The 21,915-nt window shown below is 38.9% G+C and overlaps 1 protein-coding gene across 1 annotated transcript in view; it reads right to left on the reverse strand.

Moving 5' to 3' along the window:
* Positions 1-2,200: 2,200 nt before the first annotated feature.
* The window catches only part of clstn2a (calsyntenin 2a), a 101,636-nt gene continuing 81,921 nt past the window's right edge, over positions 2,201-21,915 (reverse strand). Inside the window, exons 14-21 of the mRNA XM_042497529.1 lie at positions 14,035-14,201; positions 13,059-13,207; positions 5,947-6,152; positions 4,906-5,073; positions 4,484-4,629; positions 4,100-4,220; positions 2,695-2,885; positions 2,201-2,547 (exon numbers count right to left, since the gene is read on the reverse strand). Of these exons, the coding sequence (XP_042353463.1) occupies positions 2,326-2,547; positions 2,695-2,885; positions 4,100-4,220; positions 4,484-4,629; positions 4,906-5,073; positions 5,947-6,152; positions 13,059-13,207; positions 14,035-14,201 (1,370 nt within the window). The 3' untranslated portion in view covers positions 2,201-2,325. The remainder of the gene's footprint in view (positions 2,548-2,694; positions 2,886-4,099; positions 4,221-4,483; positions 4,630-4,905; positions 5,074-5,946; positions 6,153-13,058; positions 13,208-14,034; positions 14,202-21,915) is intronic.

Here is a 21,915-nt window from a genome sequence, read left to right on the forward strand (position 1 = left end):
AATTGGTGCTTGGATCAAGACTGTGGCACGGAGTATGTCAACATAGAGTATAACATACACTTTGAAAAACAAATGAGGTGGTTATGAGGAAATTTGGAATCCATCTAATGATTTTACAAAAAAGTGGGGATGAATGTGTAGCAGAGCTTCTACAGCAGGAAGCATATATTTTGTTAGTGCTATTAAATTGTATGATTAATATTGTCATATCCTTAAGCTGATTTTTGCTCTAAATGCAAAAGTCATGGTAAGAAAGACAAAAAACGAATTAAAACAATAATGACATAACTTTCTCGAGAATATACATGATACAGATGCTTCCACCCAAAATTTATATCCATTTAACTCTGAGCTTTCATAATCTAGTGTTTGCTAATCAGAACTGAACACAGGAAAAACTATAACTAAGACTGTACTCCATAGCATGTTAAATATGCTGTATTGTTAACTTTAAGCTAATATATATTGTTATTATTGTTTGCTGTTTTGTAAGATTTTATTTTAATTTTAAAAGGTTTGTGTATTGGTTATCTGTTTATTTTAACTGTTTTAGGTTTGCTTATGATTGTTTTTGTCTTGTTTCATGCTCTGCAAGGCTGAAAATGAGGGTCTCCCTCAATTGAAATCCCGAGTCTAAAATACAGGTTTTAATGAATAAAGAAGGCAAACATTTTCTGTTGCAGTGCGCGGATACAAGATGCTCAGTCAGCAACAAAAAAGGGATGGAATTTACCCAGAATTCATAGCAGATTAGTCTTGATTAAGATAATCAAGAACTTTATAAAGAGGATGAATTTAGACGTTTATCTGAAGTCTGATTGTTAGTTTGATCTAAGCCACAGTCAAAGTCGATCTTTGTGAAAGCAGCTCCTGTGCTTTTGCCAGGCAGGTCTAAGAAGCGATGCTTCTGAGGTGCATTATGGGAAGTGTAGGATCCAGTATTTTTGAAATTCACCCTTAACTAGGCACTAAATGAAAGATGTCTCTGCCTCTATTGCAACTGTGTCTTTTTAAAAAATCTGTCTCTCCTAAGTCCCCCAAACATTTTGGAAGGTCAGCAGTAAATTGCTGGAGTGCCCCTGTTTCTGTGTACTGGTCCTTTAGACTGGGCCCATAATTGCATAGAGGGCTCCCTTTGCCATGGAATTAAAAACAACAGAAAGACGGATATCAGTAGAATCATCATCTCTGTATCTGTGTAAGTTCATCAGCCGAAAAAAGAAAGATAACTGATCTAACCCTAAACAGTAAGAGCTACAATAGGCCACAGTACGGATAGATTTGGTACACAGACAGATGCAAACAAACAGCTGTTTTGGTTCCACGAGTACTTCAGCTACAATCAACTCTTCCCATCAGCTCAGTAGCTAAAGGGCAAAATAATCATTTTAGCTTTGAAATACTTTGAAGAAACCAAAGGTGAAAGATATCAAACAGGTAATACGTCTGTTTCCTCTATAAATTCAGGACAAATGTGGAATGTTTATGAGAGATAACATACCCAGGATGCTGTTTCTCTTTAGTGTCCAGGCCACAGAACCACAGCACTGTGATGTACTCAGAGAAACTCAGCACTGATCACACAGACAAAGAGTTTTCAGTTAAAGATGAGAAAAGAGGAAATACACCGAGTGACAGCACAGCTATGTTATACCTACTATATAGGCCAAAGGAATTCTATTTAAAAATGTTTATGGATATGTTAACTAATGAATATGTGTATGGATACATCTCACAGATCAGCATCTTGCAGACAATCTGTTTAAAACAATCAAAAAGTAATCTGAGGACACGTGTAATTGCACATGTTAAAAGTTGGGATGAAAGCCGACATTATCTTTGCGTTAATGGAGAGAATTTGTGTCGCTATATTCAAGAGTTTGATCCAATTTTATCAGCTAATTCTGCACACGTAATGAGAAGACTGTGCTCGTTTGATATCCATCATCATATATTTTGCTTCATTGACTGTGATGTGAATAATAATGTACATACAGACAATGTTTATCAGCACTGCGGGACTGCAGCTGATTCTGTAGTTCTGACTTTGTCCAGCAGAGGGAGATGTGTCATTAAAAATGACAGCGTGGGAAGATTCAGTGTTTTTTTTCCAGCAACAGATTATAAATGATTTTATCAGAGATTTTGCTTCTGTGTGCTTGTGTGTGTGTGTGTGTGTGTGTGTGTGTGTGTGTGTGTGTGTGTGTGAGAAAAACATGTAGTGAGCGTGAGGGAATGTCTGCATGTGTGTGTGTGTGTCTGATAGAGGGAGACAAACATGTTAAGAGTATTTTTATGTGCAGGTGTGTGTTTATATTTGTGTGGTCAGTATGTTAGGGAGGAACTGTCCCACTCTAGTTTTCCCTTCTGCTTCCTCTCTTTCACCTCTTCTTTCTCATCTTCTTCTCCGCCCTCCTCATCTTCGTCGCTGTTGTCTGACTCGGCACTTGTCATTCCTCCCACCTGCTCCTCTTCCTCTTCTTCTTCCTCCTCTTCATGTTCCTCTTCTTTTACCTCCTCATCATGCTCCTGAGCTCCTCTTATGTTCTACAAAACAAAGCATGATTTAGTAAAGGTCACTAAAGATCATAAATCCAGTTTACAGCGGCAACAAATGTTACAGAGTCGTTTCTAAGATAAATCATCTCGATGATCCTCTAATGCCTAAAAACTGAAAGGAAAATGTCATCCAACCTCCATGGGGTTGACAGTGATGGTGAGTGCAGAGTTGTCCCAGTCTTCCTCTGTGTCTTTGACCTCATCCTCATCTTCTCTGGACCCCTCCTGATGTGTGGCGTGGATCCTGTACACGCCGATCACCACAATTACCACCAGGGCGGCAATACAAACCACAATAACTACTGTGGCTGCTGGAGGTGCTGGTCCTGGAGAAGAGATGCAAAAGAATAGAGGTGAGGATTCAATGTAAACTTCTCTTGGTTAGAATTAGTGTTCATTTTTTTCCTCAGGACCCGAAAAATTTGCACAGGTTTCCTAATCTCCAACACAAACAAACCCAGTAATTAACACTAGTAAAAACACTGAGCAAAGCAGTTTTACATTACAAATCAATGTTTCTTCAAAGTGTTCATCTGTTTTCTCTGATAACTTACAGAGTGCTCACATTATTTCTGATCCAGGTTTTTACAAATCAGTATTACTGTGATGTTGTTCGTCATAGCAGAGACAGGCCTATAGCTCAGCACCTGTTAATATGTGCTCAACTTTTTTTTCTGATAAGTAAAGATGAAAAAAGATGCTTTTACCAGAAGCCAAGTTATTCACAGAGGTGTCCTCCTCTCCAAAACAAACGGACCAGATGATTTAACCGCTAAAAATGCTGAACAAAGTAATTTCACATTCCAAATCAATGTTTTTGCTGATGCTTTTGTCACAGATGGGCAAATAACTACAGTGGCCAACACGAAAACACAAATAGCCAGTGTCCTTTTTTCAGTTTACTATTCACTAAAGAAAACATACTTATTATATCATATTCCATTTCTGCCAATATATCTCCCTACATCCTCCACACTGGACTTCTAATGTGGAAATGTTACATATTGTACTATAAATAGAAACTCCTCTCTTTACTCGTCTTATTTTTGTTGTTTTGACCTTCATTCTTTTCACTTACAACATTATACTCTAAAGTTTAATGTTGAGATATGGAGATACACCACTTCAGTTAGACAATGTGCTTCACAGCTGAGTATCTTCAGTTTAATCATCTTATCATAAAAAGAAAAGGAAAAGAAGGTGCACGAATAGATGCTGCAATATAATCATGCATTGCAGTGTGGAAGTGGAAGTAAGAGCAGAACAGTAGGCCCTAACTGAACATGCAGAAAGGAAATCTAACAGAGGTTTGCATGCATGGGCTGTCAGGATAGCTGCTAATGTTTAGCTTTGTTTTCATTTCCAAATAATCTGATTAACAGAAACAGCTGCTTCAGGTTGGTGGTATCTGGTGTTTGGTTTGGGGAATAAAGATTTTAGCTGACAGCTGGAATAGGATAAGCACATGAATAACCAGTTAAAAAATCTTCTGCAGCAAATTTTCACCAAAGAATATATTTTAATGACATTTATGGCTTACCTGACATGTGTGAGTTGAGAGTGTGTATCATGAGTGGGTGATGGACGGGTCTCATGTACTGAGGTTGGGCAGCCATATGATTGACATGTTCCACGGGTGCTGAGTGGTGAAGAACACTGACCTACAGAGGCGGGACAGAGAGCATTATCCTCAGGAAAAAGAAAGTACAACAACAAAAACAAGAAAATAAAAAAGATGATGTAAGACAATGTGGCGTGAAAGAAACTAAGTGAGCAGGAGAAAGATTGAAGCCAAGATAAAAGCAAATGGAGAAAAGAAACAGATAAATGACAGATGGCAGGGACTAGATAAACAGTCCATAGCATGAAGGGAAGACAAGAGTGAAAAAGTTCAAATAAGGAGATTTTAAGACATCAAACTGACCTCCAAGTTGAACTCATTGCTGGTGTAACGTCCGTTAAGTTCAGAGCAGGTGAGTCTGAACCTTCGCTCGCTGACGGTGGCAGGTCGCCAGTTCCTGTAGCGCACCTGTCGCAGCGCTTGCTCATAGTGGGCCATGGAGTCCACACCTTGCAGGAAAAACATGTTATACTATCATATGTCATGTAGCGCTGTGCATCAGTTTATAACTGTAATATGATATGACAGGAGATTTTAGGGACCTTTACAGCTGTCTCACTCTATAAAGAGTGAATGTTCATCTCATTTCTGTATAAAGGGCAAGCCATTTTAGGGGTATTCTTTACAATTTGAAGCTGGAAAGATGGTGCTTTACAGACGTCCTCCCACCACAGAGCATTAGTGCTACAAATCATTCCTCTTAACACAGCGTTAGCCCCGCCTACCATATACAGATATTCCAGAGGTGGAGTTTGTGGCATCCAGGTGTTTTCCTAACAAGACACTGTGATGAATCTCCAGGCTCTCTCTCTCGGGATTCAGTTCCTCGCCAATTACGAGCACATCGCAGTAGTCTAGGTTATGCATCACCTCCATCACACCTGGTCTGCGGGCTGTATACATGCACATGAAATGACAGGAAATTAGTTATGTGTCCAAACAGATTTAAAATGATAAATATTCAGTGCACATATGGGCTGCAACAGTTTTTGTCCACTTTTTTTGTTCCTTTCTGAAGCCAACAATCTTGCAACTAGCAACCCTTAAGGATCCCAGGCTTTGCAAAATTGGATTCTGTGGCTAAAAACTCTCTTAAGATTTGAGAGGATGTCAGACTTCAGTCTTTTGAATGTATTTTCCAAGTATTCTAGTTTATGGTAGGCGTTAATCACTTATGATGCAGCACAGATTCTTATAAATGCATGAAAACGCATTACACTTTATTTAACACCAACACTGAAACATTATGATGAAGCATAAATTATAAATGCTTTAATACTGTATGTACCTCATTTTTTTTAACACACACTTAAAATAACACATGATGCTGCATGGACTGTTACAGCATACTAGGAGTCCTTCCTACAGTTGACTGTTGATGTGTATATAAGTAAATTTAGGTGTTTATAACGCATTATAAGCCCTATCAGTCAACCTCTCGTTTATAACTAGTAAAGGGCATCCATAAGACACTTGACACTTATTATTCATTCATATAAGTCACATGTATAATGTTTTACGACTGTTGATTAAGTGCAGCAGTAAGCATTATGTCTGTTTATGTGTGTAGTCATAAAGCATTATGAATGCCCTAATAATGCATGATGTGGTCTTAGAAAGTGTTACCAAAATAGCTTGTAAAAAACCTTTTCACTCGGAATAAAATTCCACATTAACTACATTTCTTGTAACATTAACCGAAACATAACTTCAAGGCAGCTTTGACATGAGAGCATTTTCACAATGCAGACAGTCTCTCCACTCACATCCTCCAAGGCCGTCTCCCTTCATTACTGTGCTGGTGATATGAAGCTCTTTGAAGGGTGCCACACCAAGCGGGCCCCGCAGGTCACTGGCAGGCCTGACGAGCCGATTAGATCCTGTAATGGTGATTCTCGGTTCACTGGGTGGCAGCACCATAACTACTGACTTGATGTCTGGGATGGAGAGACACGTGTCCTCGCCGAAACACCTGACACACACAGACAGGGGAGAGGAGAGAGGTTACAAGGCAGAGCAGCACCAGCGCTACTACCTCACTGCTTTTTTGTCTTGATTCAACTATTGGTATCATGTCAGCTTTTCCTTTTTTTCTGATTTTGGAAAAGCATTCATTTCACATCTATCATTTTACATAGTATCAGTATCACTGCAGGTAGAATCAAATAGCTTTTCACACACTTAAACGAAACACAAAAAAATTATAGTTCATTTGATCACCATTTTTCAGCCCGGCTCTTGTAGACTTATCTTACAACATCAGCTTTGTTATTTAAAGTTGCACATCGAAAACTTTCACCTTGGATATTGACATACAAAAAGGAAAAAAATGATTAAAGAGAGAGCCATTCAATGACATAAAATATACCACATTCTCATCCAATTAGTCTATCCAGGCAGATTAAGTCTGGTTTAATGTACTCAGTCCACTTGGTCCAAATCCATAAAAATATTCTTTTTGGACTGTGAGGGAAAATGACAATCTTAATCATGTTGGCTTCTTGGCATTTTTGTACAAATAATCAGGGGTGGAGGAAGAATTTAGATTATTTCCCTAAATAAAAGTACTAATACCACACTGTACTAATACTCTATTTCTGCATTCAAAATGTTTTCACGTTTTCATATTTGAGAAGCTGGAACCATGAAATGTTTTTGCATGAAAAATGACTTAAATAATTACCAAAATAGTTGCCAGTCAATTTTCCAACAATTGACTTATTGTTTTAGCTGCACTGTATGTTTTTATTTTGTTTCTCTGCAAAAATTGTATGTATGAGACACAAAGGAATGTGTGATTGGTGCATTGTCATTGGTATTTTGAAAGGCCTCAGAGTCTTTCACGCCTGGCATGCTTTATGTGAGGAGGCTCTGGGTGTCTGGAGGTTAAGACAGGATGAAGACCTTGATGTTCCAGACTCCCATGGTAAATAGTCTGGACCAGAGTTACCCAAGATTGTTTGCCTTCTCCTTGGTGGCCTGATTCTATGTGATTCTATGTAATGTGGGACTGCATAAAGCTGAGCGAATGTAATGTTACTTTAAGTTTTCAGTATATCTGTGTCCGTGTGTCCTTGCTGTACCGAGATCTTCAACATTAAAACCACTGACGGGTAAAGTGAATAACACTGATCTTATTATAATACAATGTCCTGCTGTGAAACCTTAAGCCCTGGCATTCATGTGAATGCCACCTGACACGCACCACTCACCCAAATACCGTTACAGACCAAGTACACAGTCTTATGGAAATGGCACTCCACAATAGCATTGGCCTCCCAGCAAGACAATACACCATGTCACACTGCAAAAAATGCTCAAAAATGGCCCAAGAAATGTGACAAAGAGCTAAAGGCATCTCCAGATCCTAATCCCATAAAGTATGTTGGTTGTGCTGGTACCCCAGAGGTCCTGTGTCCATGCCTCAACAGATCAGAGCCAAGTCTGATCAAGGACGAGACCTCTAACTTGTTAAGACATTGACCCTAGACCTCTGAGGGTGTCCTCTGGTGTCTGTCAGTAAGGTGTTGATGGCGGATTCATTGAGTCCTCTGGGCTGTGAGGTGAGGTACTTGCACATCCCACAGATGCTCAATCAGTTTGGGATATGGGGAATTTGGAGGCCAGGTCAATGCCTTTGAGTTCTTTTGAGTTCTTTTTCACGTTCCACAGACCATTCCTAACAGTTTTTGTGGAGTGGCATGGTGTATTGTCTTGCTGGTGGACCACTGCCATCAGGGAGTGCCGCTGGCTTGAAGGGTGCATTGGTCTGGACCAGTGTTTGAATGAGCGACACATGTCAAGTGGCATCAACAAGTAAAGACAACTGAAGCTCGTTGAGTTATCCCTTTGATTCATCTAAGTGAAGGCTGACTTTAAATTCAAGTTTTCCACATTAAAACACAAATACATGCAAATTTGAGGGATTTAGTTACATAATGTCAATGTATTGTGACTACCACCTACTTGTTTTCAATGCTGAAAAAAATCACATAAGAACCCCAGCCACTAAAGAATCCTACTAAAATATAAGGAAAACTCTATGCATTTATCTGTTTGACTGCCTGCATCCATTTTTCTCCTCTATTGGTTGCCCAATCAATTAGAAACTGCATATGGTCACTGAGAATTACCAAAAGTAGAGACTGACGAAGCCCTCTGTCTCATTCACCCATTGCCCCCGAACCATTTTGTATTAAAATACTTCATAAATAAGGCTGACTTTCTTTTTCTTCTGCCCATAGACTCAATGAGTGAAAACATGAACAGCACCATTCTGCCATTGCAACCCAAATTATGGCTGAAGGTGGAATTGCAGCTTAAATGACAGAAATATAGCGCTATTTTTTCATTCTTTCACAGTGGTTAAAACCTATGTTGTCACAAAGCAAATTTTTTTTGCCTGTTTATTTGCATTTTTGGCAAAATCTACACCAATATATAGGTCTGTGGTCTGCACAAGGTTGTGGCGCAAACATCCCCTGAAGTCTGCATGTAGTTGCAGTGCACGGCTCTCCGGGGATGGACTAGTTATTCTCTATACTGACATCTTCATTTTCCAAGTCTGCCTAAAAAGTGATTGTCGTGTTTTTTGTTATGGACAGAAAATTAAATTTACTTGCTGAAGGGAGGGCTACTTCACGGACCCTGAAGTTATTTGGTACTTTCTTTGATTTCCTTTATTCCGTAGAATGTATGCATAATATGTATATAGTATGGCCAAATCTCTCTCTCTCTCAAAAAAAAGTTTAAGTGGCACATGTGCTGTTTCAATATTGCAGTCTGAAACTGTGTTTAACGTCAATAACATAATAGGAGTCTGAAAATTCCTGTTTAAACTGAAGCATCCCTTCCACAGCGGTCTAGCAATTCAAAAAGTTACACTGTTACAAAAATAAAATGTTGAAATAAAGGGAAACATCACATTTAAGTTGAGTGCAATTAGCCCTGACCTCTGCTTTCACCCATACAGAAATACATCTCCAAAAGGAAAATTAATTCATTTGAAAATAAGCGTAGACATAGACAATAGACAAAGATGGATGTCAGCTTTTCAGGTCCTGGATCCAGCCAGACTTGTTTTGAAATGCTAAATCAACTGACCCTGTCAACACTGAGGAGGCAATTATTATTGAACTCCTCCTGCTGTTCAGCAGGACTTGTGACACAAGAAGAGACACAGCTTTCAAACAACACAACACCTTCAGAAAGAGTTTTAAAAATATCAACAATATGTAATGGGACGACAGATTATCGTTTTTGCCTCAGTCACAGACGGCAGATTCAACATATCTGCTGAGTGTAAAGGCGGATCTATCTGTCTTTATCTCAAGGGGAGCTGTGAAGTGTTGTTCAGAGTTAGACAGCCTGTGTTGCTGCTCCCCGAGCTCCCCTCACTTTATCGACCAGCGCACGTCTAAGCTGATTTGACCTGTCTGCATTCGCTGCTCAACAAATGAACAGGCACTGGATGGGTGTGGAGACAGGAACAGACACGTGAATAAGTGCAGCCGTACACACATGCAGCATACAACTAAACGCTCACACACAAACTGGCACACAAAAGCAGCAAGTTGCTTGAGGATGAACAAATACTTTACCAATGAGAGCACATACACACACACACACACACACACACACACACACACACACACACACACACAGATGAAGTCAAGCATGATACAGTCATTGTGATGCAGCTATGCCAAAGTAAAGTATTTTTGTCTTGTTAAAGGTACCCGAGGTACTGTGTTGTTTTATGATTAACAGTTTACAGTATATACAGTACATGCATATGGTTTTATCATGTGTTTGTGATTTTGCAATGAGAAAATAAATCTGATTATGCAAGCAGAAGTCAATATCACCCGTTTATTACATTTTCATACCTCCTGTATGCATGGGCAGATTATGAGACAATGGGCCTACGGGCACATAAATGCAAAACACTCCACCACCTCTCCTACATAGGAACAAGACAGACTTTGTCTGGTTTTGTGTGTCTTTGTAGTTTTTATGCATCTTTTGATGGCTTTGTCACTCTCTGAGGCATTTTTGTGTCTTATTTGGTCACTTTGCAGCCCTTGTTAGTAATTTTGTGTCTCCTTGTTTTAGTTTTGTGTCCCTTTCCAGTTAAGTTATTGAGGTCATTATGTGCCCCCTTGAGGCAATTTGTGTCTCCTAGAGGTGATTTTGCATATATTTTGTGTCTCTTTGTAGTCCTTTTGTGTCTCCTTGTGATTGTTATGTGTCTCTTATTGAGGTAATTTTGTGTCTAAATGTGGTAATTTTGTGTTTCTCTGTGGTAATTTTGTGTCTCTTTCTAGTCATGTTGTATCTTTTTGATAATTTTGTGTCTCTTTGTAGTCATTTTGTGTCTTTCTTGGTCATTTTGTGTCTTGATTGTTGTTTTGAGTTTCTTTGAGGTAGCTTTTTGTGGTTACTGTGTCTCTTTAAATCCCTCTGCATCTTTTTGTAGTCATTTTGAGCCTCTTCCTGGTCAGTATGTGTTAATTTGAGTGAGATTTTTCACATGAAGGCCATGGGGGCCCCTGACACTTTGGGCCCCTGGATCTGTGCTTGGTCAGCTCATTTAGTTATTTAAGATATAGTCAGTAACCTTTTCCTTAAAAAAAAAAGAGACCTATGCAAAAGTGATCCTGCTCAATCATCACGTATGGGCACCTGTTCATGTGTGGTGGTGACTGTGTCTGCAGACTCAGCCCTCGTGCCTGTCTTTTAATGTTTTGGTATTCTCGGGGAGTGGGTGTGTTCACCTCACCCAATGGCAGCGCACAGGTGAGGTTTAGAGTGGATAAAATTCGCCGTTTAGACTGGCAAACATGGCGGACACAGCGGCTAAGGAGAGAATTTTTAACCAAAGTGAGGCGAAACGCCAAGTGGATAAAGCTCGTTGCAAAACAAGGGTGAGCCTTGGGTTGGCATTCACCAGCTTTCGAGCACTTAAGGAGCGGCTTGGAGTGAAGAACAGTGTGGAGTTTCTGTTGGACAGGTAAGTGCCAAACACCCCGGCGGATAGCTTGTGCTAGATTGCTAACGTTATATCATTGATATTTCCATTACAAAAATGGAATATTCCCAGGTAGCTTGCAATCTCAATACAAGCAGTGTAAGTAGGCTATAAGTGGACTTGACAATTCAGATGGTGCAGAGTTTGAGCTTTGAATTATTCATTTGAATCGCTAATTTGATCGAAATTTAACGTTTACAGTAGCATTCCCAAGCTGACATTGTGAGCTGATCGTCTGAGACAATTTCAAACATAAATGCACAAATTTACACAACTACAGCTGATACCAAGTTGTAAGCTGATTGTCGGAGACTCGGTGTCAGCTGTAGTTGTGTAAATTGGTGCATTATGTTTGTAACTGTTAATGCAATGCTGTATCTTGCATGCATACTTTCAGGCTGTTTGATATCTGCCGGCTGGGTGGGTGTGTTCTAGCAACTTCTGTTGGCGATGCATTCAGGAGGAGAGGCCAAATTTGAAAGTTGCATTTGCTCCCCCGAGGAACAATGCTACTGACTATACCTTTAATCTATCCCTGTGTGTGAGAGGAGATTTCAGCTTAATGATGGTATAAAAGAAAACGTAAGGGGGGCCATCAAAAAGATTGATCCTTTGAATACCCTGTAATGGTCAATGAAAGCCAGACATTTTCATGATATAATGTTGTGTACCAAAGTGTTTGTAATGTGATTTCATAACAATGTGGCTATCAGTTGTCAAGATAATGTGCTTTGGACAAATATTGGACAAACAGACCAACTGACATCACTGTCCTTGGGAGAAGACAAAGTCAATTCAAATCAAATTAAATCCAGAGATGGAATCACAGAAAGACACACAGACGAAAAACAGACAGAAAATGAAAGAAAGACAGACACAAGATAGGAAGAAAAAAAAGCAAAGACAAGTAGACGCCAGCAAGATGGTCTCTCTGTTCACCCGAAGGCTTGATGTCCTTAATGGCCAGCTGGTCTGTTTAGTGTTATAATAGTTTTTTACACTAATGATCCATCCTTTGCCATCGCACTGGGACTTCTGTCGCTTAAAGTCAAAGACAGACACAACACATCTGACAGAGCCTTTATCTGAAGCTTTAACCACAACTCCTCTGGCTGTTTTTATCTTGTGGGACTTAAGTTGACAAACTTGTGTTATACATTATGTATGCATCATTTCACATCAGTGTTCCAGGGGCAGTTTTAGACCTCAAACTTTATTCAGCAACCAGATAGCGCCTTCAAATACAATGCCTGCAAAATGTGCTTCCTTAGTGGTCATGACCAAGATGTGTGTCATTAAGTGGAAAAATCCAAATCCAAACACACACACACACACACACACACGATATGAAGAATTAGATCTGCACTTCACAGTGAGCTTGTACACCTGGTATAAACATGCATGTGGGATGATGATCACAAATGGACAGCATTAAATACAAGTATATATATGACCACCGAGATGCACTGTGATCCGATCACTCAAACCAATTGCTGAGGTGTCCTGGATGCTTTTGAACACATTTCTTTTGTAGTGCAATGTGTCCTGCAAAACAATGCAATGGGCGTGGTGGTTGTTTTTGGTGACAGCATGTAAATGCTCTATAACTTGGACAAAGTGCTGTGTGACAATCGATCTTTTTGCCCTATGAAAGTAGACATGTTGGATTCTGCTCACAATGATGTCTTTAGGTGTACCGACACAAACACAAATGTGGTCAGCGAGCAGCGAGCTAAAGTGTTGTCGTACAAGTAAACTGCAGGGAATTTGAACATGTGATACTTAGTGCATGCAAAGCTACTATAGATGTTGAAGTGTAAGTTAAAATGAAAGTATATGTGCACTTACTGTACTGAGGTGGTGATGTGTAGCCGTCGGAGGCCTGGCGTAGGGAACTGGCGAGAGTTAATGTAGGAGACCTTGGTCATGGCTGTGTTGATACTGTCCAGATCCTCTCCCTCCACCACCAGCACAGACTGCGCGGGATTAAAATGGAACTGGACACAGAAACAGACACTGTTGGTCCTCAAAGAAACTTCCAGAGATTCAGATTCAAACACGTGTTTATGTTGGAGCTCAGTGACATTATTTATGCATTGGCTTGTACTGGTATATAAAATATTTTAGACTTTCTTTCTCTAAGGATTCTTCATCTAAGGCTTGCTGTTAAACAGTTCACTCCAAATTCAAACATACATTTTTTTTTATACCTGTAGTGCTTTTTATTAGTTATGCTATTTATTGATTGTTTTGCTGTGAGTTGCAAAGTGTTAGCGATATCGGCCGAAGAGATGTCTGCCTTTTCTCCAGTATAATGGAACTAGATGACACTCAGCTTGTGGTGCTAAAAAATACATCACACTGTCACAAGCACAAGCCTCTTGTCCATGAGTACATGCATGCTTCCTTTTGCACAGTGATACGGTTTTCAGGTGTTGTTCGGTAGACAGAAAATAGTTCCTTCATGAAACTGCTCACAACAAGGCCTGCAATTTATCTTCAGTAACCGGGAAAGCGATACTAATCTTTAGTTTTTCCAAGTATATTTTTGTCACACCAAAAAAATCTAGATTGATACATAGCATAACAGGTAAGGGGGTTAATATGTTTGATTTGGGCTGTCCCTTTAAAATGCAGAAACATAGAAAATGCTAGGCTTCCTTCAGGATGAAAAACATCAGCATGCACTGCTTGATATAGTGTCTTATCTCTTCTATACTACTGCTGTGGTGGTTAGGAGATACTATACTAGCCACCAAAGGCTGAGTGTGGAGTGTGTGTGTGTGTTATGAATTGGAAACCTCGCCTTCATTTTTCCACGTACCTTGATGTCCTTAGCGAGGCTTTCAAGGGAGTTAATATCAAGGCCTTCTTTGCAGGCTTGCAAACAGGAAATAACCTTCTGGGTTTCAATGCGGCCCGGTCGGATTGTAAGACCTGACAGGCTGCCACGGAAATACTGGGTGAACCTCGGGGTCCCTACTTCACCACCTAATGGGAGAGTGAGAGAGAAGAGGAGAGATATGAGTGGGTTGAGGACAGAGGTGATAGGGGGAAAGGAGGAGTGGGGTAAAAAGGTCAGTTGGATAGAAACAGAATGGCTATGTCACAATGTCAGCCAACTCCTAGTCTCACATTTCCTTGCCTGCTTTTCCCTCTCATGGGTGTATTAAAGAAAGTCTCAATACAGCCATGGAGGTGGGACCCTGTTCATTCCTATGAGAGCTACTCATTGCCACATGAAGCAAAAAAAGCTCTTTTTGTGGACATAAAATACCTGGATCTACTGGCAGTTTGAGGGATGTGCACTAGAGTCTTACGGCGGCAAAGTGCGGCTAAGTGTGCCCAACTGGTAACTTCCGCCAGGGGAGTGACTGACTTCCGGTTTGCGCTTCACTAGCTTCAATTGCGGTCTAAAAAAATTTAGTCTTGTGGCTCTTTTAGTCTTTCCAAATGTTAATGAACTGGGTGACTTAAAACTAGATGGTGAAATGTGTCATTTCGTGGGGGTTTTGATGCTCACAAAAATAATTCACCTTTCCCAATGTAAGTCAATGGGGGAATGTCTTTCTGAGCCCCATAGCGTCACTTGACGGACCTGGACAGTGTACTTCCACTTTTGGCCACTGTGTAAAATTTGCATCAGAGCACATCCTGGGGGCTTGTTCCCTTTGCTGTACACTAACTTTCCTGTCCTTTCAGATCCTGCCACTCCCATCTGCTCTGCAGTACCCTCTGTGTTCCTGTCATTCTCCTCACCTGACCTCCTCCACCCACCTGCTCCCACTTCCCCATTAGCCCAGTAGCATATATACCGGCCCACGTCCATTAACTTTCTCGCCAGATCGTCTGCTGTGCTGCTGCCTGAGTGTCCAAGCCATTTCCTCTGGCTGCCTTTTGGACTTGTGCTCTCCAGCCCGATCCTCTATTAGATAAATTTGACTCGTCTCCTCTACCTGCCTGGTTTTGACTTTCGCCTGCTTTCAACCTCAAGTGAACTTGAACTTTTATATTTTACTGGCCTGCTCTCAGAGTTGTGCTTTTGGGTTTAAACCTGTTTTTACCGAGCCTTTGCAGGGTAAAAGAGACAACAACATGTATTATTAATGTTTTCAGGGGAATAGCACACACAGTTTGCTGAAAATAACATCTGTGAATCTACTTCAGATAAAGCTTACAAGACCCCAATGGATGGCAAGCTATGAAGAATTTAGAGGTTATTTTTCCCTAAGTTTACAAAAAAGGTAAGAAAAGAAGCATGCAAAACAAGTCTGACACTAATTCACTAAGGAGAGAATTGTAACTGAATCATACAGACTTTGTGTTTTCACCATTTTTCTGATGTCTAATGAAGTTTTTTATCAATATATTGAGATTGGGAAAGTTAAACTGCCTAATACAGATGACTAAAGCCTTTTTTAAAGGGTTCCCACACATTTCCAAGAACACATTTTCAAAATGTTTCTCTAACTTATAAAAAAAAAGGAAATAAATGTATTATTTATTTTGCTACTATAAACAGAATTTCCATTATCCTTCACAATGTATGACATAAACATTGCTCTATTTCAAAAATGCAGTACAGTTTAAACTTAATTGTGCAGGATGGCTGTGGAAACTTTGGAATTCATGACACCACATGAACTCAAACTCCACTAAAACACAACTCAAGCTAGCTGACAAACACGCAGGGTGAGACACAAGAGGGGAGAAAATTAAGAAATGTATGTGATGGTAAACAAAATGTCACACATCGGCGCATCTTAGAGCTATGTTACATCAACAGCTACGGAAAATAAATTTGCCACTATGTCACATTAGTGGAAGGTTATCCACAGAAGTTATATATTATACACAACAAAATTCTATGACTTTTCCAAAACTCTCCCAGGCCTGGTAAACAAGTTTGTGAAATTCCCTGACTTTCCCAGGTATACCTGAAACTTCTAACTAAAGACAGAAAAAAATTACCATGCAGGAAATGCTCATAATCACATCTCTGGATTTTTTTTTGTATGACTACACCAACACTAGATATCTTGTGGGAACAGGTACACAAAAAAGTTATTCTGCAATACTCAAAAACTATAGTATAAACTTGAAAAACCTGGAACAACTGCAGATATTCTGACACTTCCTGCCAGATTTATGAATTGCATTTGATGTACAAGTCTGACAGATGTAACGCGTGCTTGACCTAAAATGTTCTGCAGCTGTCACGGAGTGAGAGAGAGTGAAATACATGCTTTCATGCTAAATGGAACCTCTGGTGCAAAGCCACACACTGGGACGGTCTGTGTGTGCACTGCAGTCTGTGGGGTCAGCTCCATCACAAATTCAGTCAACCCTGACATCTTCTGAAGAGTGCACTATTTTTTCATACACAGCACCAGATTTTCCCGTGGAAAATGGCCAGCTCTGCACTGCGGTGCAAATTTCACCACTTCTCATAAAGTGTGCCATTTTCACCCAAATCTTCAGGGTCTAGCCCACTTAAATCACTTCCAGTGTGTCTTTTAGGTCAGTTAAGGCTTAAATACTTTGACACAGTTAAGGGGAGGGTGACCGAGTCAGGTCAGGTCACCGTGATACACCAGAATTTTATGTATCATAGCCTGTTTTAATACTCTATACTGTATCAGTCAACGACAAACATGTAAAAGCCTCTTTTGAAAATACACATTTACATGTTTTGTGGGTAGATTTTTTCTAGTTTTAATAGAACACAAGATTGTGTTTTTCTCTTGGCTAAAATATTTTACTTTGAAGAGGATCTCGTGGACAACATTATTGATACTGGTTCATAAAACTCAAGCACAAATATAAAATAAAACATAAATAAAAATATCTCCCTTTTACATGAAAAATGTTTACTTTAGGCAAAAACAGAATGATTGGTAATGCTATTGAATAAAAAGAGACTTAAAGGAGGCTAAAAAAAAATTAAGTTCATAAACATGATTTTATGTTTTTTGTTGAAAGTGACAAAAATAAAGGTGAACAGTAGATTGACTAAAGCAAAATAACAATGCAATACAACATTCTAAAAACAGGCAAGAAACAATTATTATATTGTAGTTTTAATTCATGTGTAAGAAATCAAAAAGAGATGGTAGCACATGCATTAGTTTCACCACATTTTTAAACATTTGGACTTACAAATTATACAAAATGCCGCTGCTAGGTGCTTAAAAAAACGGTCACATATAACAATTATTTTGACATTCTGCACTGGCTTCCTGTTAATTTTGGAATTCTTTTTGAAATTCTGGTGCTCACTTATAAAGAAACACGGCTGGGCTCCACATTGTATCATGGAACTTTTGAACCCTCATATCATCAGAGTTTATTAAGTGCACCACGGACATGATTTAAGACTCTGAGATCAAGCTTTCCAGTTGGAAGCCCCTAAGCTTTGGAATAGTCTCCAAATAAGCTTGAGGTCTGTGGACTCTTAGAAAGCAACTAAAAACAATTGTTTCGTATAGGCATTTAGGTGGCATGATGTGGTATCTTAAGTGGTATACATTTCAATTTGTGTCTTATGTCTGTTCCCCCTGGTATATTTTATCTGGCATCTTGTCTTTGCTTCATTTATTTGATTTTATCTGAAAATATTTAATTTATTTGACTGCAAAGCAGTTTGTGATTAGTGTCTGTGAAAGGTGCTATATAAATAAGCTTTACTTGCTTATTGCTTTCCATTAGCATCATTGTTTATACTCCATATTTCAACCTGCTGCAGCAAAATCCCCCACTGTAATGTTGAGTATATGCTCTTCAAGGTGCTTGAAAGTTGGCTAAATAACTTTGGTGTTTGAGGTTACAAATCCACTCACTGTAACACAGCCCGGATGTTCTCCTCCTCTCCTGTACTGAACTGTTCTGTACAGTGAGGCTCAGGGGAACGGTAACAGCAGACATTATTGTGAACAGCAGCTACAGTACCAGCAGTCAGCACGGGGCTGCAGGCAGCTACTCTCTCAGCTCTGTCACTGTGAATCATACAGGGGTGTGTATACATGTAGAGCTGGGACAGACAATCCTGTCACAGAGACACCAAACAACTGCCTTCAGCATGCTACTGTAACAGGAGACTTATACTGCACATTTGACCCAAAGTGAGGTAATTCAGTAGTTCTCCTATGGTCTTGTATCAAAGATGCAATGGTTGATAATTATTAGGAGACAATTAGTATTTAATATGTATAGAGAAAAAGTTAGGCTTTCTACTCCACAATATTAACATGTTAATTATCGAATAACTTTAGTCTTGTCTTTCTCACAGATTGTTGGTATTTTTCAGGGTTCTTGCAGCTTAAAACAATGTGAGTTTATTACTTTTTAAATCTTAATGACACTTGGAATCCAGTTTCAGACCAGTTTTCTTATAACCAGAAAGAAGGACAATTATATTTTCCCGAAATGTTTATTGTATCATTAAACAAAACTTTTATGTACAATGAAAAAATTTAGATCTACGTCAAATGTTGAAAAAACAAACGTTTTTAGAGTGGAACACATGGAAGACAATGAACATATTATTTCATCATAAAAGTATGTTTTTGGTTTCCTAAAAGAAGTGGGAAATATCTGCCATTTCTGGAGGATTTTCCCAGCGATTTTAAGTTTCTTTAATTTGCATGTGAGATTCCACTGCTTCGATTCCCGCTATGACTAGTTTCAGAAAAGGAATTTATTAACTTTTTTCAACAAGAAAAGGATGTTACCAATTATTTTGAGATTTTACAACACAACATCAGAAAAAAAAAGATTAATAAAATCCAATGTCCCATGTCTGAGCATTTTTTTTTTACTTTTAAAAGATTAATTTAAGTAAATTTAATACTAATAAGGCCTTTTTTTTAGGTTAATGAATTCCATTCCTTTTAAGACTTTCTAAGGATCCGCAGGAACCCTGTTTTCGATGCCTTACATCCCCCTACTTTCAATCAGAGCACCAGTCTACTCTGTCACATGTTAATCTCCTGGAGCTCTGAGTTGCAGAGGGTGGACACTGATGATGCTGATGAATGATGGCATCATTTTAGGATGCAGTCCATGTTCTCCAAGAACTGTTAGGAGCAACAGCATGTAATTCGTAATGAACAACATTACAGCAAAATCACCTACAGGCTCGACAAAACTTCCCCCATCTTTGTTCCCAAGCTCAGGATCCAATCAGCCCATGAGCTTTATGACACTTATCAGCCCCTCCAGGATGTTGCAATGTCACGATTGCAACAATTAATGCAAATTCAACCAATGGGGTGAACAACAGACAAAAGAAATTACCATGACAGGCTGTTGCATCCAGTTCTATTACACATGCTGAAAGAATCAAGGTCAGTTAGATAAAATATTCAGAATAGTGCTAATGTTAATGAAGCATAAATTTCAAACTCAGAACAACACAGTTGTGTCCTCACCAGAACAAGTTACCTTCAGTTTTTAATGAAATACACACAAAAATGAATTTACGGCATATCCATAATCGAGTTCTAACATCAGATCTCAAACATCGGATCTGATCTCAAACAATTCTCTGCTGAACTGAAGAGCAGTGGCTGAACCCTGCCTGCTGACACACCATAAACAAAAATGCAGTCTCAGACTGTTTATTGACATTATTTACCTAAGTTGTAAGCACTTGATTCTTTTCAGCTTTTCAGTGTGGGATTCTCATTTTTTGCTTTTAGCTGTAACGCATGTTGTTTCCCCGCCCCACTCGGAGAGAGCAGAGGAGACCGGTGCAGAGAACTACAGCCACACTCAACACTGCGAAGTGAAACAAAAATCTCCAGGCGCAAAAAGCCAATATGGCTTATTTATTAATGAAGAGTAATCCTCCCCAAAAGATGTGCAGACAATGAAAATAAACACTCAACAGAATACAGATCGCTCAGGTTACTGAGACACTGGCTGCACCACAGTACAAACACTGAACTCTATAGGGGACAGAGACATTCTCTCAAGACAGCGAAGAGGCCAAAAAGAGTAAAGGGAGGATTTGTCATTTCATTTTTTTTTTGTAGAATAAATAATATGTTAAAAAATGACAAAGGTAGCACTTTCTATGAAGACCACATTTATAATGCATTTGACGGCATTCATTGTGAATTATTTTGCGTTATGACTACACTCATAAAAGCACATATTGCCCTCTTATGCACTATATCAACATATAACATTATAGATGTGACTATTATGATTTATAAGTTATAAGATGCTCTTGACTTGTTATAAACTAGAGGTTGATTGCTGGGGCTTATAATGCATTATAAATACTTATCCTCACCTACACCAACATCAACCATCAACTGCAGTAAGGACTCATAGTGTGCTATAACAATCCATGCAGTATCATTGTAAGTGTTAAGTAAAGTGAGGTACATATTCATGCATTTATAATCATTTATGCTTCATCATAATGTTTCGTTGTTGGTATTAAGTAAAGTAAATAATGTAATATGAATATACTAAACCTAATAATAATTAATAATTTGACTTGTATTTTCTACTCCATCTGTGTCCACTTGACATTGTGCATTTTTAAGTTGCAAATCCCCAAACTGCTAGAATTTAGAATATCATCCTTATTATAAATTGTATTATTCCTATTCTTTGAACTTGTCAAAACATTATGTGAACAGACGTGAGCAATGTGTTTTTGTGACGACAGTAGGTCTAAACAGGGGCAGAGGGAGAAACTTTCCATCACCTCCCTTTCTTCCAAATGTAGAAATATTTGTCATTATTCTCCCATTTAGAGTCCTTCTTCATCTCTCTGACAAATGCATCGCTGAAAGGTTTTCATCACGACAGTGTCTTTGTGATTCAGTGACTAAGTGCAAACTAAAATGAACTTTTGGATTGCCTTTGTTGAGATGTGCATTTGTTTTTAAAGATTCATAAAAGAGAAAAATGAAAGAAAAGATTGAGCGAGAGGAGGAGAACAGATCATGTGCTGCAGATCTTGCATACAAATTACCATATAAAATGTTACCAACTATGATTGTCTGTAAGTAAGCAATAAGTTAAATTAAAACATTTAAATTATCATTTTGATTAGATGATACACTGAAAAACCCAAAGTAAATTCCAAGTTAGCAAATTTAGTATTCCACATAAAACTGACTGAGCACTGAATATCAGACATTGGTGCTGCAGACTGTTGCACATTTCCACTCCTTGGGGGTAAATGAAAACATAAAAAAGTAAAGTAAGCTGTAAGGAAAGTTCTTTATGCTGTAGTTCCCTTCAATTTTCAAGTGATGCAGCCAAAGTTTCACTTTGCTATATTCTTAAGCCTTACATATACTATAGGAAATGGCTTAAGTCAATGTAAGGTTTTAGTCACATGCATCATGCAACATTTTGCAAAAACTTTGGACCTTGCAGGGTCACTATTTATATGCAAAACTACAACCAGATTCCTTTTGAGATTATTTCCCATCCTGCTCCTGGTGAAAAAATATTATGCCGAACTCCCTTTAAGAAATATGATATATTAACAATTCCTGACACATTGGCAAAAAACACATAACTCTAGAAAGATAAAGATAAAGATGTCATATGTCAACAGTATTCTTGTCAATTCGGCATCAGTATAATCCATGAACATATACTGTGTTTGCGTACAAACTTTACATTTTGGATTTTGTCAACTATCTATCAGTCTCTGTCGGTTAGCTGTGCTATTTTA

The sequence above is a fragment of the Plectropomus leopardus genome, chromosome 12 (genome assembly GCF_008729295.1).
Source record: "Plectropomus leopardus isolate mb chromosome 12, YSFRI_Pleo_2.0, whole genome shotgun sequence".
NCBI classification, from domain to species: Eukaryota; Metazoa; Chordata; class Actinopteri; order Perciformes; family Serranidae; genus Plectropomus; species Plectropomus leopardus.